Raw genomic sequence first — 14,436 nt, 5'->3', positions numbered from 1 at the left:
AGGTATATTAGTTATGTCAGGTAGGGGGGGGTCAACAGTCATTTAGGACAGGTGAGTTGTAAAGAGGTAGGAGGAGATGGGGGAGGGTGGAGAGCCAGGTGCGGGCTTGTCCACCCTTCCAGGGGGAAAACAAGGAGGTGAAGCATCAGAGCGGGGAGGGGTAGGCTACAGGCAAGGAAGGCATGGGCGGAATAGGGGAGCATATACGGCAGGAAAATTGAAGGGAGACATTTGAGGAGAAAATGAAGGCGAGGGAGTTTTGTAAAAGTTAAAGTCTGCTTTAAAGATATGCAGTTAAAAGGTTTAAAGTATTGTTTGTGTTTAAATCCTGTTCTAATAAAATGACCTTTTACACCAACAAGAGCGTCACGTATGTATGTCCCGATGTCCGCCGAGGCCGCACCCGACCACGCGGCAGAGAATAACTTGGTGTTGGCGTATTCATTTAGTAGGCGGTCTGCGCGCATTCAAAAAAATTTAACCCTTTACCTCGAAGCCTTAAAGCTATACCTTTAAGCCCAACACATACTTTTAACTCTACCCAAAACGCTTCACTCCGAAGCCTTAGTTTCCTAATGTAAATCTTACACGTCAAATCCTTAGCCCTGTACACCAAACCGTTAACCCTCTAATCTTCACATCTATATTAATACTCTTAAACCTTTAATCCTAAACCCTTAATGCTTTAACCACTTTCACTCTATCGTTTATTTTATATATGTTAGGAACACTTTGAAAATGTTCCTTTTTGGAGAGTAGTATTTTTAAAACTACAGAAGTGTCATTTTTAGCAATGGCGCTTTCGAGATCTTGAAGCAACATCCTTTTCTTTAGACAGGTAACCTGTTCGAGTACAGCACAGCCTAGTATTAACAAAAATATCCGAACAGACCGTCGAAGTGCGTCTTTGGAAGTACAGGATCGCGGGTCTCTACTCCGCCTTGTGTACGCTTCCATCTAGTGGCGAAAAAGAGAACTTCTGCGTCCACAGAGGACGCATGCATTAGTTACCTACATTGCGCGCTCTAAAATAAAGTAATAAACTTCATTATAATGGAATCGTAAACAGTGCGAGAGTTACCAACGCTGAACTCACCAAAGCATTAAAATACACTGTAATTGTTAGTAACAATGACAGCATAATTCGCTATTAACAAGCAAGAATGACGTGGTATGTCGTCGGTGTTTTCGCAGATTAAACATTTTTAAGGATCATTTTTGATACGTAAGAAAGAAGTTAGCGGGACGTGCTAATTTTGCTACATGTTTTTCTGCGATTGCAAAAATGACATGATGTGCGTCTGTTTGTGTGTAACTGATATTACATTTTTAAAAATATAATTGTTCGTAGGGGATTTCATATTTTGTCTAATGTACAGCAGGGTAGTGGATTTACAAAATCCCAAGAACCCAGTTACATTAAGTCTGGAAATACTACAACAATGTAAACTAGGCAGTTTAGACATTAAAGTTGTTTTATTTTCTTGTCCATAGTCAGCAGTACAGACTGTATTTATTGTTAAGTGGACATTTCCTTAGGAAGCACCTTTTTTTTTTTTTTTTTAGAACAACGTTGGCTCCTTGAAATACATCGGCACTAAACGTTCCAAAATATCTGTAATTCTCGTGATTGCGAGAGGTAGAGCAGATCACTTCACAATTTTGTATCCTTCCAAAATATTGTGTTTTCATGTCAACGGGTCATTGATGTAATATCTCCAGACATTAGGGGGCATATTTATACTTTTTGACGCAAAACTGCGCTAACGCAGTTTTGCGCCAAAAAAATTAGCGCCGGCTAACGCCATTCTGAAGCACCATGCGGGCGCCGTATTTATTGAATGGCGTTAGCCGGCGCTAGCCGACCGGCGCTGCCAGGTGTGCGTGAAAAAAAACGACGTACACCAGGCAGCGCCGGCGTAGGGAAAAATGGCATTTGGGCGTCCCAAAATGGGGCAAGTCAGGCTGAGGCAAAAAAATCGTCCTAACCCGATTTGCGCCATTTTTTGGGGGCGCCCAGACACCATTAACATGACTCCTGTCTTAGCAAAGACAGGAGTCATGCCCCCTTGCCCAATGGCCATGCCCAGGGGACTTCTGTCCCCTGGGCATGGTCATTGGGCATAGTGGCATGTAGGGGGGCACAAATCAGGCCCCCCTATGCCACAATTTTTTTAAAAAAAAAATACTTACCACAACTTACCTTTTCTTCCCTGGGATGGGTCCCTCCATCCTTGGGTGTCCTCCTGGGGTGGGCAAGGGTGGCAGGGGGTATCCCTGGGGGCAGGGGAGGGCACCTCTGGGCTCATTCTGAGCCCACATGTCCCTTAACGCCTGCCCTGACCCAGGCGTTAAAAAGAGGCGCAAATGCGGGTTTTTTTGCCCCGCCCACTCCCGGGCATGATTTTTGCCCGGGAGTATAAATACCACGCACATGCCTGGGAGTCATTTTTTAAGACGGGAACGCCTACCTTGCATATCATTAACGCAAGGAAGGTGTTCACGCAAAAAAATGACGCTAACTCCATGAACTTTGCCGCTAGACGCATCTAACGCCAAAGTATAAATATGGAGTTAGTTTTGCGTCAAATTTGCGTCGAAAAAAACGACGCAAATTCGGCGCAAACGGAGTATAAATATGCCCCTAGGACTCTGTACAAAATCCAGTCAGTTCAAAAGGAGCCTCAGAGACAGACACAAAATAAAAACCTGCACAGATGGAATTTGGAAAGCATATATAATGGATCACAGCCTGGCCTCAAATTTATAAAAATGCAAAGGCTCAGCTGAATATTTCAGTATCTCCAACTTAGGGCTTTAGAGATGCGTCACTTTCTACCCTGTCTTCCCACTCTCTTTCTCTCAACCAGCCAACATTCTACTGCCTGTCTCTCCAACTGCTGGGTAATAACCCAAGTAACATTTCCTACAGGAACTGACCCCTGCCTACAATTTTTACAGGTGATAAATTAACCTTTGTCTGCAAAATAATGTTCACCAGTCCTCTGTGCCTCAACTGATTAGCTTCTGAAAAAGCTCCCTCCTCCTTGTCCCACTGTTTAAAAATTCACATCAGCCTTATCTGCCTAGTTAAGGCTGACACATTTTCAGTAAATGTAAACCCCTAAATCCACAGAGCCCATAGCTCCTCTGCTTCTTGTCTTTCCCTTCTGACCCCCTGACGTCAGACCACAGAATGTCTGCCACTGTAAATGAAACAAAGCATCTGCAACATTACTATTCACACCTTGCAAGGGTCTACCTCTAAACTACACTATAATTCAAAGAACCCTACATGGACACCATCAACAACCAGATGAAAAGCTGACTTTACCTCACACATTGCCAATTCTGCCCGACCCTTGAAGCCTTAACCAACCATATGAAATCATCCACACTGGTGTAGTGCACAATGTATTTTCAAGTGAAATAAAATAATCTGAAAAACCAGCAGCTACCGACGCCATTGTTAAGGGGGGGTACACGACGGGTGAAACAATAATAAAAAAACATACTTACCATTCCCGCCTTGCTCCTCTGCTCACCAGCACAGGCTCCTCAGCAATCCTGATGCTGCTCTCGTGCTAAACCAAGCATGAGAGTAACGTCAGGATTGGTCTGAGCAGCTTGGACTGTCGCTGGGGTCTGTGCAGTTTCTTCAGCCCAGCTGTGCAACACAACCAGGTTGGATAAACCTAAGGGTGCATGTGTGTTTGGCTTGCCTAAAACACATGCACACTTAGTGCACAGGCTCCACTCTCCCTCCCCTCTACCCCCGCCCATGGCCCAGTCCTGCCCCTCCCGGCACCTGCTGGCTGCCCGCAGCAGAAAAATAAAACAATAATGAAACAAAAATAAAATTACATTTTATTTTTCTGCTGCTGGCTCTTAGCCAGTGGGACAATGCTCCGCCGCCACTGAGGAGGAGTCGCACCTGTGGTAAACTGCCCTCATGCCATGACAAATGATGATTGAGGCAATATTCCTGTAGAAAGTTGGCTCTGTATACACTATCTCAAAAAGAGAGATAGTGTGTACAGAGTCCAAGGGTTCCCCTTAGAGGTTGATAGTGGCAAAATTAGTGCTCTATTTTGTGGTAGTGTGGTCGAGCAGTAGGCTTATCAGAGGGTAGTGTTAAGCATTTGTTGTACACACACAGGCAATAAATGAGGAACACACACTCAAAGACTTAACTCCAGGCTAATAGGTTCTATATATAAAAATATCCTTTCTTAATTTATTTTAGAACCACAAGAGGTAAGTATATAAAATGCAAGGTGCTTTACACAGGTAAGTACAGAACTTTGATTTAGTACACACAGTTTTGGATAGAATAGCAATAAGCTATTTTAAAAGTGGACACTGTGCAAAAATCAACAGTTCCTGGGGGAGGTAAGTTTGGTTAGGTTTCTCAGGTAAATAAAGCACTCACACAGTCAGTCTCCTTGGCATAGGCAGCCCACCGTTCAGGGTTCAAGGCAACCCCAAAGCCACACTACCAGCAACACAGGGCCAGTCAGGTGCAGAGGCCAAAGGAGGGCCCAAAACACATAGGTGCCTATGAAGAACAGGGGTGCTCCGGTCCTAGTCTGCTTACAGGTAAGTACCTGCGTCCTCGGGGAACAGACTGGGGGGGGGGTTGTAGACCACTGAGGCGGACACACACAAGCCCACAAAACCCACTCTCAGCGGCACAGGGGCAGCCAGGTGCAGTAGGCAAAGTAGGCATCAGGTTTGCCATTGAAAGCAATGGAGGGGCCCAGGGGTCACTTAGACGACGCAGGCAGGGCACAGAGGGGCTTCTCGGGCCAGCCACTGACTGGGCTAGGATGAGGGCCGCCTGCTGGTCACTCCTGCACTGGTAGGTGGTTCCTCTTGGGCCTAGGGGCTGCGGGTGCAGTGCTTGGTCCAGGCATCGGGTTCCTTGTTACCAGGCAGTTGCGGTCAGGGGGAGCCTCTGGATCCTCTCTGCAGATGTCGCTATGGGGTGCAGGGAGGTCGACTCAGGGTGTCCACGTCGTTGTAATCGCCTGGGAGTCCTCTCTGCGGTGTTGGTTCTCCTGAACTCGAGCCAGGGGTGTCGGGTGCAGAGTGTTAAGTCTCACGCTTCCGGCGGGAAGTGACAGTTCTTTGAAAGTTGCTTTAAAGTTGCAAAGTTGTTGCAGTTTCTGAACAGTGCCGCTTTTCTCTAGAGTTTCTTTAGGTTCAGGGCAGTCCTCCGAGTCCTCAGAGGTCACTGGTCCCTGTCAGATGCGTCGCTGTGCAGGTACTTTGAGTCTGGAGACAGGCCGGTAGGGCTGGGGCCAAGTCAGTTGGTGTCTCTGTTGTCTCTGCAGGGCTTTCAGGTCAGCAGTCCTTCTTTGTTCAGGTTGCAGGAATCTGATTTCCTGGGTTCAGGGTCACCCCTAAATATTCAATTTAGGGGTGTGTTTAGGTCTGGGGGCAGTAGCCAATGGTTACTGCCCTTGAGGGTGGCTACACCCTCCTTGTGCCTCCTCCCTGAGCAGAGGGGGCACATCAATTCCTATTGGGGGAATCCTCCAAAACCAAGATGGGGGATTTCTAAAGGCAGGGATCACCTCAGCTCAGGGCGTCTTAGGGGTTGTCCTGACTGGCAGGTGACTCCTCCTTGTTTTTCTCATTATCTCCTCTGACCTTGCCGCCAAAAGTGGGGGCAGTGGCCGGAGGGGCGGGCTTATCCACTAACTGGGATGCCCTGAAGTGCTGTAACAAAAGGCATGAGCCTTTGAGGCTCACCACCAGGTGTTACAGTTCTTGCAGGGGGAGAGGAGAAGCACTTCCACCCAGTACAGGCTTTGTTCCTGGCCACAGAGTGACAAAGGCACGCATCCCATGTGGCCAGAAACTCGTCTGGTTGTGGCAGGCTGGCATAAATTGTTCAGCCTAGCACTAGGAGTCGCACTGGTATTCAGGGGGCATCTCTAACAACTTACCACCACTCTCTCACCTTCGTATTTCCTGCTGTACACACAACTTTGTCCATCAGCTTACCACCCCAATCATGAGTCTTTGTGTTCTTTGCCAGACCTTCTCCAACTTCTGTTGGTATTTTTACCACCGTTTTCTGACCTCACACTGACCATCCGTATTCCAAAACTGACTAGCAAGCTCTTTTATACTACCTGGCCAGAGCTGTACCTCCAGCTCTGCTCCGTTATTAGACCTTTTCTTTTCTGCTGCTCTTCATTTCCACTCTGTGTTGTCAGACCTGACTCTGGCATCTGTAATGCCCTAAAACTTACTTTAATGTTAATTCTCCTTTTCAACCCCTCTACTCCTGCCTCTCACTTATTCCACTCAGCCTCCACCACTTATTAACCCATGCCACACTCAACAAACTCCCCTTCTTCACACCTCATGTGGTCATCATTACAATTCAACAATGTTGCCCCAATCCAAGGCCACACCATCACCCTGCACCCATTTTGCACTAATGCTCAGAACCTCCCTTTCCTCCACTAAGTTTCCTTTTGTAACCTCACTAAAAGGACATTGTGCATGGGTGGACCCATCCACAGATGTCTGTGATGGCCTGTCGTGTGCATCTAGGATGAACTGTCCTAGAAGTGTTAGAATGCCAGGTGACCTCTGCAGTAGGTAAAGTGGCCCTTACAGCTCCGGTTGGGTAGGAGGTGGCCACCCCACTATTCTTCCCCTATTGCCCTGCTAAACACTCATCTCATGTACCCACCCTGGGAAATTAGTTCCTCTTTCAGAAAATGAGTACAAGAACTGAAAGGCATTTTTTTGGGTCCATTGATTCAGGGCTCCACTCTCTAAACTTGCAGCCTTATTACAGTGACTCCACAGAAAGATTTATAAATGGGAGGCATCTGCCTCTTAAAGCAGCACTGAGCTTTTCCAGACTAGGGACTAATCGGAAATAGCAACATCACTGCATGAAGTTTTAGTAGCTTTCCCTACCAAATCAGATGGTATCTGCGGTCCAGCCAATGAGGAGTTGTGCTACCTGTCTCTTGTTGAAGCCCAGAACCCCTACACCATGGCGAGACAGAAGCTACTCAGGATGGTGGTCTTACTCCACCCCATTTCTCCCCAGCGGTATTTGAGCACTGGAGGGAAAGGGTAAGTCTGCACAGTTGAATCTTGGGAGGAGCGAAAAGGAGCTGAAGAAAGTACTCCATTCCACCCCACAGGCCAAAGGGATGGTAAATATTACAGGAGAGAACCTGGCACCTAGACCCTATGAACCCCAAGAGTAAGGACGAGTATGAACTTCTCTGAAATTCAGGGGACAAAATCCTGTTTACAAAGACTGAGGTACATGGTTAAAAAAGAAGTTACCCACTGCACCTGGTACAGGGGCAATAGGGGTTTCTGGTTACATTTGGACCAAGAAACTATTTCCTGCACACAGTCCAGATTGTACATATGAATAGTGCTTCAATTGGGAATAAATCCTGGACACTGACTCCCATGCCTGCTGCATGGTTTCTGAAAGGTGTTGAAGCCCTCAGTTCCCAAGCCTTATCTATCATATTCTAGTGTCTCCGTCTAGATTTTGGCGGCCCATGAACTGCATTATTTTCCCCCACACATCTGTACTGCATTGCACACCCATTCTACTAACGGATTCCACAAATTGGCATGTTTTGCACTGCAATTGAGGGGCAGTAGGACATCTTTCTTTGCTGGCTAATACTGTCTAGCTATTCTGGAATGCCATGGTATGTCTATTTTTACCTCTGCATTACTGAAAGAAAATAAGAAAATAACCGAAAACACCTGCAATATCACTAGTGAAAAAAGGGTGCATCGTGGTAACAACCGATTTCCCATGAGCCAGTCTGACCCTGGAACAACACTTTTTTAAAGATTCTATAGTTTATATTTTAGAGCACTGTTCCCTTCTCATTACTGTTTTTTATAAGATTTTTTGTACTGGATATTTTCATCTATTCCCTTCACCTTCTAAACAAAGTACCAGGGAATTCTTAAGCCTAAAAGATTCTCTTTATCAAAAGTTAAGGGAAATTTATCCTTACATGCACTATTTATTCCCACTATCCCTTATACATCTGTCTTAAGTTTTACTTTCTCTTATTCATTTTTATCTTTTACGTACATTTAAGTTGTACATCTTAAAATGTATACACACCACTTACCCACAATTCTACTGAGAACTGTCTATTGCCTTGGGTCAAGATTCCAAAGTAGAAACTGCTGTTTCGCTCACTGAAACTATTGTAGCTCTGAGGAGCTTTTTGTTTGGTACTGGAGGTGCTCAGTTACAGATCACATCAACATTTTACAAGAACGCAAAGAAGGCTGAAGAGAAACAATACTCATATGAAAGCATATCTTAATTAAACAAAATATTAAGCTGGAACATGTTCAGCGGAGGCTTCCCCCGAAAGTAGAATATTGACTTGCTTCCTTGAAGAAATTATTCTGCCAATCTAGAATGTGGGGAGATCATGCACACCTGTGTCGGCGGAGATATTTGCCAAGGTGTCCTAATTTGACTCTGGTGATAAGTTTTGAAGTATCTTTGCTGCTATGACTGATGAAGATACGGGGAGTGGAAATAACCAATTTGAAGAGGAACATCCTCTGACAGCCTTCAGTGATGAAGGTCATCATCTTAAAAAGACCGAGTCATGCAGTAGCAGCAATACTCTTTCAGCCCAGATGGCTAGAGTTACCAAAGCACCACAAGACCATCGTCTGAGAGATGAAGCTGCAATTTTGAAAATGTTCTGTGAATCAATCCTAAAAAGGTCAACAGAAGGCTGGAAATTCTCACTGATTTTGTTCCAACCATTCTATATGAAGCTGCTTTCTTAAATATTTTATCTTTGTCTCTCCTTAGACTGCTCTCCCAAGGTGTCAAACTTTAATAAGTATTACTCAAGAAGGAGCTGAAATATTTTCTCCTTTTTCATGCCTTACCTAGATGGTCCACTTGGTAGCTACTGTATCAGTATGGATATAGGGCACATGCTCTTTTGATCCCATTGATACAGTACCTATTCCAGTGACCACATTCTAAGACTCACCCCATTTCCTGTCTTTTTATGTTGTACTTTTAACTCCAGTTCCCTGACCAGATTATAACGACGGTCTTTGAGCACACTACCATTACTCCTGTGTGCACCTAAAACATTCTGGTTGCTTCACTCACCTCTGTTTAGCTGCTATTGTTCTTTCTTTTTAATTTACACAGAGTTTATAGAGGGGGCTCTGGTACATACATAGTTTAGGTTTACTGCCTAAAGCTTTCCTCTGCAGTCTAGATGTCATTCTTGTCTGTTTTTGAGCTCATGATTGCGAAAGATGTTTTGATCCTGTCTGTGCTCTTTTGAGACTCTACACATGTAATATCCGCTCATCTCACTCTTAACACACACTTTTGATCCCCTTTTATTTATCATCCTCAGTGCACATCACCATAGTCATTAAGGGCCAGATGTACGAAGCATTTTTCAAGTCGCAAACGGCGAATCGGGCCATTTGCGACTTGAAAAATGCTACTTGGGATGTACAGACCCATTTTTTGTGATTCAGTAATTTACAGAATCGCAAAAAGGGTCTGCGAGTCGCAATTAGGAAGGGGTGTCCCCTTCCGTATTGCGAGTTGCAGTCCTATGTATGATCGTTTTGCGAATGCAGTCGCAAAACAATCGCAGTTAGCACCAGTATCAAACTGGTGCTAACCCATTCACAAACAGGAAGGGGTCCCCATGGCCCCCTTCCCCTTTGAGAATGGCAGTAAAAATATATTTTCAGAGCAGGCAGGGGTCCTACGGAAACTTTTAATTTTTTGTATTTGAAATGCATCTCGTTTTCCTTTAAGGAAAACGGGCTGCATTTCAAAACAAAAAACACAACTGCTTTATTTAAAAGCAGTCAAAGACATGGTGGTCTGCTGTCTGTGAGGGTGGCCATTGCCATTGGGGTCGCAAATTGCGACCTACCTCATGAATATTCATGAAGTAGGTCATTTGCGACCCCATTGGGAATCGCAAACAGTGTCATTGACACTGTTGTTCATCAGGTATTGCGACTCACAAATTGCGAGTCGCTCTGACTTGCAATTTGCAAGTACCAAAACCTGAATTTCGTACATGTGGCCCTTGATGTTTGTTAGGTGGCCAAATTGAGATCCATCCTTCTTCTATTTGTACCCTCTGTCACCTGACAACTCATGTTAGGCTACAAACTGGCCATTTCCTTTTTCAATTGCACAATTTCTCTATGAGTACTTCACCAACTGGAACCCAGAAGTATTTTCAGTCTGTACGTTAATGCTTACTTGTGCGGATCGTATCAATTTCAACTCCCTTAACCTGTCCCCCTCTAGTAATTTAAGTGGTACAGATTTCCTGTTTTTTTAAATTTATTTTTTACAGTTAATGCCAGTGTCTTATCCCGATACACAAATGCATTTGACCAACTTTCCTCCACCATCCAATCCTCCTATATCCCTCTACCATTCCACTCCAGTCTTCATATCTTCAGCTAGTACAGATCCTTCCCTTTTTGTGAATCTTTTCGCATCTGTGTAATCTCAATGCACTGATGATTGCACCTTTTGCCATGCACCATTTGTAAAGTATTTGTTTTCTAAATTTTGTGCACCACCACAGGTTTTAACCATTTCCTAGTGCTGAAAAGAACAGGTTTCACTAATACCCAAGGTATTCAATGTAAGACAATAAGGGCAAAGTTACCCCGTCAGGATTTACATTTGTAACCTGTAGGTTACTGACAGATTTTAACAGGAAATGAATGCTTCACTCTTGGCTTAATGCAAATCAGTTCAGGGCAGGATAGCTGTAAACACTACCACTAGCATATGGTCTACTGCATTAAAATATGATAAGATACATACATTACATTGCAGTTTTTATGTATGAAAAATTGTGGAGTGAATGGAAAACAACATGGTTATGTAATGAGGTAATCATTCTAAATTCCGATTCAGGACCATACATAATAGCACTATGGATCACCGTATTCTCCAAAAATAACAAAAAACAATTTCTTTGGATCTTACTTTATTGCACAAGCAACCGCCTCAAATGTTCTCATCCAAATTCTCATCCAAGTTAAAAGAAACATTAAAGTATTTATATTTGAAACAAAATATATGAACTTTCTTCTTTTAAAGTACAGTATAGAACAAATATTTATGATACAATCACCATATAAAAAGAACATCTATTAAAGGATTGACATTAAATCACACGGGGGGAGTCAGAAAAATATGTATACTTTATATGTCAATCTTTCTTTTTTCCTTTGTTTCACATGATTTCAGATTTCTACTCAAATATCACTGGCATGAGCATGCTATGGCGGTGTTGATGCCGGGGATCCCTTCAGCGTGTTGAGTGCGGCATGGATTCGGAAGTGTAGACGGGACTCCATGGAGTAATCCTTGTAATTAATCCTGTAACATAATAATAAATCAGACTCTTTACTGCTTGGGCTTTCTTTTAAAGCAACACAATGAGAGTTACAACACTGAAGTATGAGTGCTAGGAGACGCTCCTAGAGGGCACAACAAGTCTCGTTTTAAGTGTAAATAAGAATATACAAAAAACATTCTAAAATACACTGTGCACACATTATCATCAACTGTAATAATCTGCAATTCTTAAGTATTTCTGGTACCATCGGTGAGTGTCAATGTGCTACGGTATGAATAGACACTACTGATCCATGAGCTTGTCAGACAGATAGCTTTTTCACTAATACCAATGACTGTGCACATTTCTCTTGAGAATAGTTACTGTGTGAATTCCCTTAGACCAACTGGGTCTGGTCCTCCATAACAATCACCAAGTTCCTAAGGTCTAATAACATGTGCTAAAGAGGAATTAACTATTACTATGTTTAGACTTGCAAGCGCATTCCTAACAACCACAAGTAAGTTTTAGGCAGAATAGCAGATACGCTCAAAGTAAACATTTTCAAAATTCTATTTCCTGCAATGTGACATTGTTGAAAGTCAAAGCAGACTTCGCAATTCATTCAGCACTCACCTCTTAAAATATGTATGCATGTTTGAATAGTTAGTTAGGATGCCCCGCAGACAAACAATGTGTAGAGGGCACACTTTTAAAAAAATGCATTGAGATGGGTTTTGCGATTCTCTTTTCAAGGTCGAACTGTCTTGAAATAGAGTCTCTAAATGCCACTGAGTGCGAATACAGGGGCAACGACACCGTTCAGACCTTCATTCACGATTCCACTTAACATTGTTGGAGTACTTTCCTGGTGGGGTTTAACTTTATCATAGGTCAGATCCAAATGATTCAATGAAAGAATAAGTGGTCCGATTCACAAAGCCATCTGCGACCCTAAGCTGAATGTTGATGTGCAAAAGGGGTTTTTGTTAGTATAAATTCACGTTTGGCGTTCACAAAATGTGAGCAGGGGTGTAGCTTGGTGAGTATGACTGAGGGAGAGTGGGGGTTGAGCTTCAGATTTCCTAATAATCACGCTGGAGCGTCTTGTCGAAACATTATCTGAGAAGCAGGACACGAGGTGGGTGTATGGGATAGTGGAAAGAGACATGAGAGCGGATTATTAGGGGGCTTAAAAGGCAATTTAAAAAACAAACTAATCAACATCGTTAAGGCCTTCAAAACATAGACGAAAGAGAGAGTGTTTTTTGTTTTTGTCAGTGTGGGCATGTAAAAATCCTGGGTGGAATCCGACAAGCAGTAGTCATTACCCGACTGAAAACACTTGTAACAAACTCTTTACTACAGAATACATTTGTTAGGAGGGATGTTATACCCCAAAAACCTCCATGGAGATACGCCCCTGAATGTGAATTTACACTCTCACAACCTGCCATCAGAGGGCATATTCACTCGAACGTTTAGAAATGACACCAGCATAGTATAATATTATGTGCGACTAAATCCATTTAAGATTGTATTTTCGTCTTTGGAAAATGATAAGTATGAGTTTACTCTTATTAAAGCATGCAATTGTTCATCTAATTTCCACGATTTGTATGAACTGGGCATCGTTTAAAAGACAGTATACAGTTATGATACATGGCATCATGCAAAACCTGTATAAAAGCAAAAAGCCTCTATTTCTCTTGTGTCATTACTACTCCCTGTGATAAACATGACATCAGTAACTTCCTCAAAAACTGTATTGCAGTGATGTTGCAATCGCATACTATCTGCTGCTCGAACAAGAGACCAGTCTGATTAGCTGCTCCTGAGGTGGAAAACCACATTTGACTTCAAAGGGGTGACAAACCGCCCAGTTCCCCCTCATTCCCCTGTAATTCACACACACTACTAAATAAAGGAATATTCAAGAAAGTATAGTCCTTTATTTACAAAGCAGGTGGTTGGAAATGGAGATGCAGGACTTTAGCGGAATATTTTCATGTATTTTAAACCACAATGCTGCCTCTAACATCAAGTATGATTAATCGGTTTAACATAGTTGTATGTAACAAACAGCAACCTATGCTGTGTTCAAGTGGATTTACACAAAATACGCTCCATGTATGTTCTAGATTTCTGCAAACCCAAAATACATTGTATCAAAAAGAAAAAAAGAGGGGTGTGTGGCTTGAGCACCCATGCTTTAGGGTGTAGCCTCCTCGAGCTCCCGATCCCAGAGCCTCGGGGACCCCAAAATCTTGAATACAAACTGTTGAGGACCCCGCCAAATTTGCGATGCCATCCTGTAGACCACAGGGGCCCCCCATAAACCATCAGGAGGAGTGAGGAGGTCTAAACAGCGCTCACAGTTCAGGAGTGCCGCTCCGCCTGACCATAAGATGGCACCTGCAGTGCACATCACACCAAAGGAGAGGTGAGGAGATGAGTGGTGAACACGGCAGAAGCGAAACGAAGAAGCACTTCGGATATACGCTACCATGGGACAGTAGCAGAAGGTCCCAGGCCCTTCCCTGTAACCTGGAATGCCGCTCTGCCTGACTTGCAGATGGCACTTGCAGTTTACACAGCTCTGGAGAGGAGGTAGGGAGCAGGGGGTGTCCTTCCTCGTAGCCTATCTGAAGCAGGGTGCTATGTCCCGGCTGACACCTCAGGAGACCCTCGAACAAACAGGCAGGAGAGGTGGGGGGTGCACTGGGAGACGGAGGGGAGACAAGCAATGGGTTTGAGAGATGCTGTGGTGTTGGGACACGGCGGAGAAGAGGGGCCTAGGTGCTACCAGCAGCGCCGGCCCAAAACCGCACTTACTGGAGCGGGTAATGTGAGGAGGGAGCACCAAGAAGCTCTGGAAAACGGCCACTTCTCCCCCAACTATTTCCACTTCAATTAACCAGAGATGCCTGCACATGCTCTACTTTGGCCCCTCTGAAGCAGAACAGACCAACGTTTCTCCACTTTAAACGTGAAAGAAAACAAGAAATGCCCTGATTGCCAGTTTATCCTAAGAGAGCGA

General features: G+C 44.0%; 1 protein-coding gene across 3 annotated transcripts in view; it reads right to left on the bottom strand.

Annotated features, from left to right (window-relative positions):
- Nucleotides 1–11,025: 11,025 nt before the first annotated feature.
- The window catches only part of TTC39B (tetratricopeptide repeat domain 39B), a 486,814-nt gene continuing 483,403 nt past the window's right edge, over nt 11,026–14,436 (bottom strand). For all 3 annotated transcript variants that reach the window (XM_069238795.1, XM_069238785.1, XM_069238805.1), the window contains one exon: nt 11,026–11,437. In XM_069238795.1, coding sequence (XP_069094896.1) covers nt 11,338–11,437 — 100 coding nt within the window. In that variant the 3' untranslated portion in view covers nt 11,026–11,337. The remainder of the gene's footprint in view (nt 11,438–14,436) is intronic.

The sequence above is a fragment of the Pleurodeles waltl genome, chromosome 1_2, assembly GCF_031143425.1.
Source record: "Pleurodeles waltl isolate 20211129_DDA chromosome 1_2, aPleWal1.hap1.20221129, whole genome shotgun sequence".
NCBI classification, from domain to species: Eukaryota; Metazoa; Chordata; class Amphibia; order Caudata; family Salamandridae; genus Pleurodeles; species Pleurodeles waltl.
Note: the sequence above shows the minus strand (reverse complement) of the source record. Positions and strands in the feature narration are given on the sequence as shown.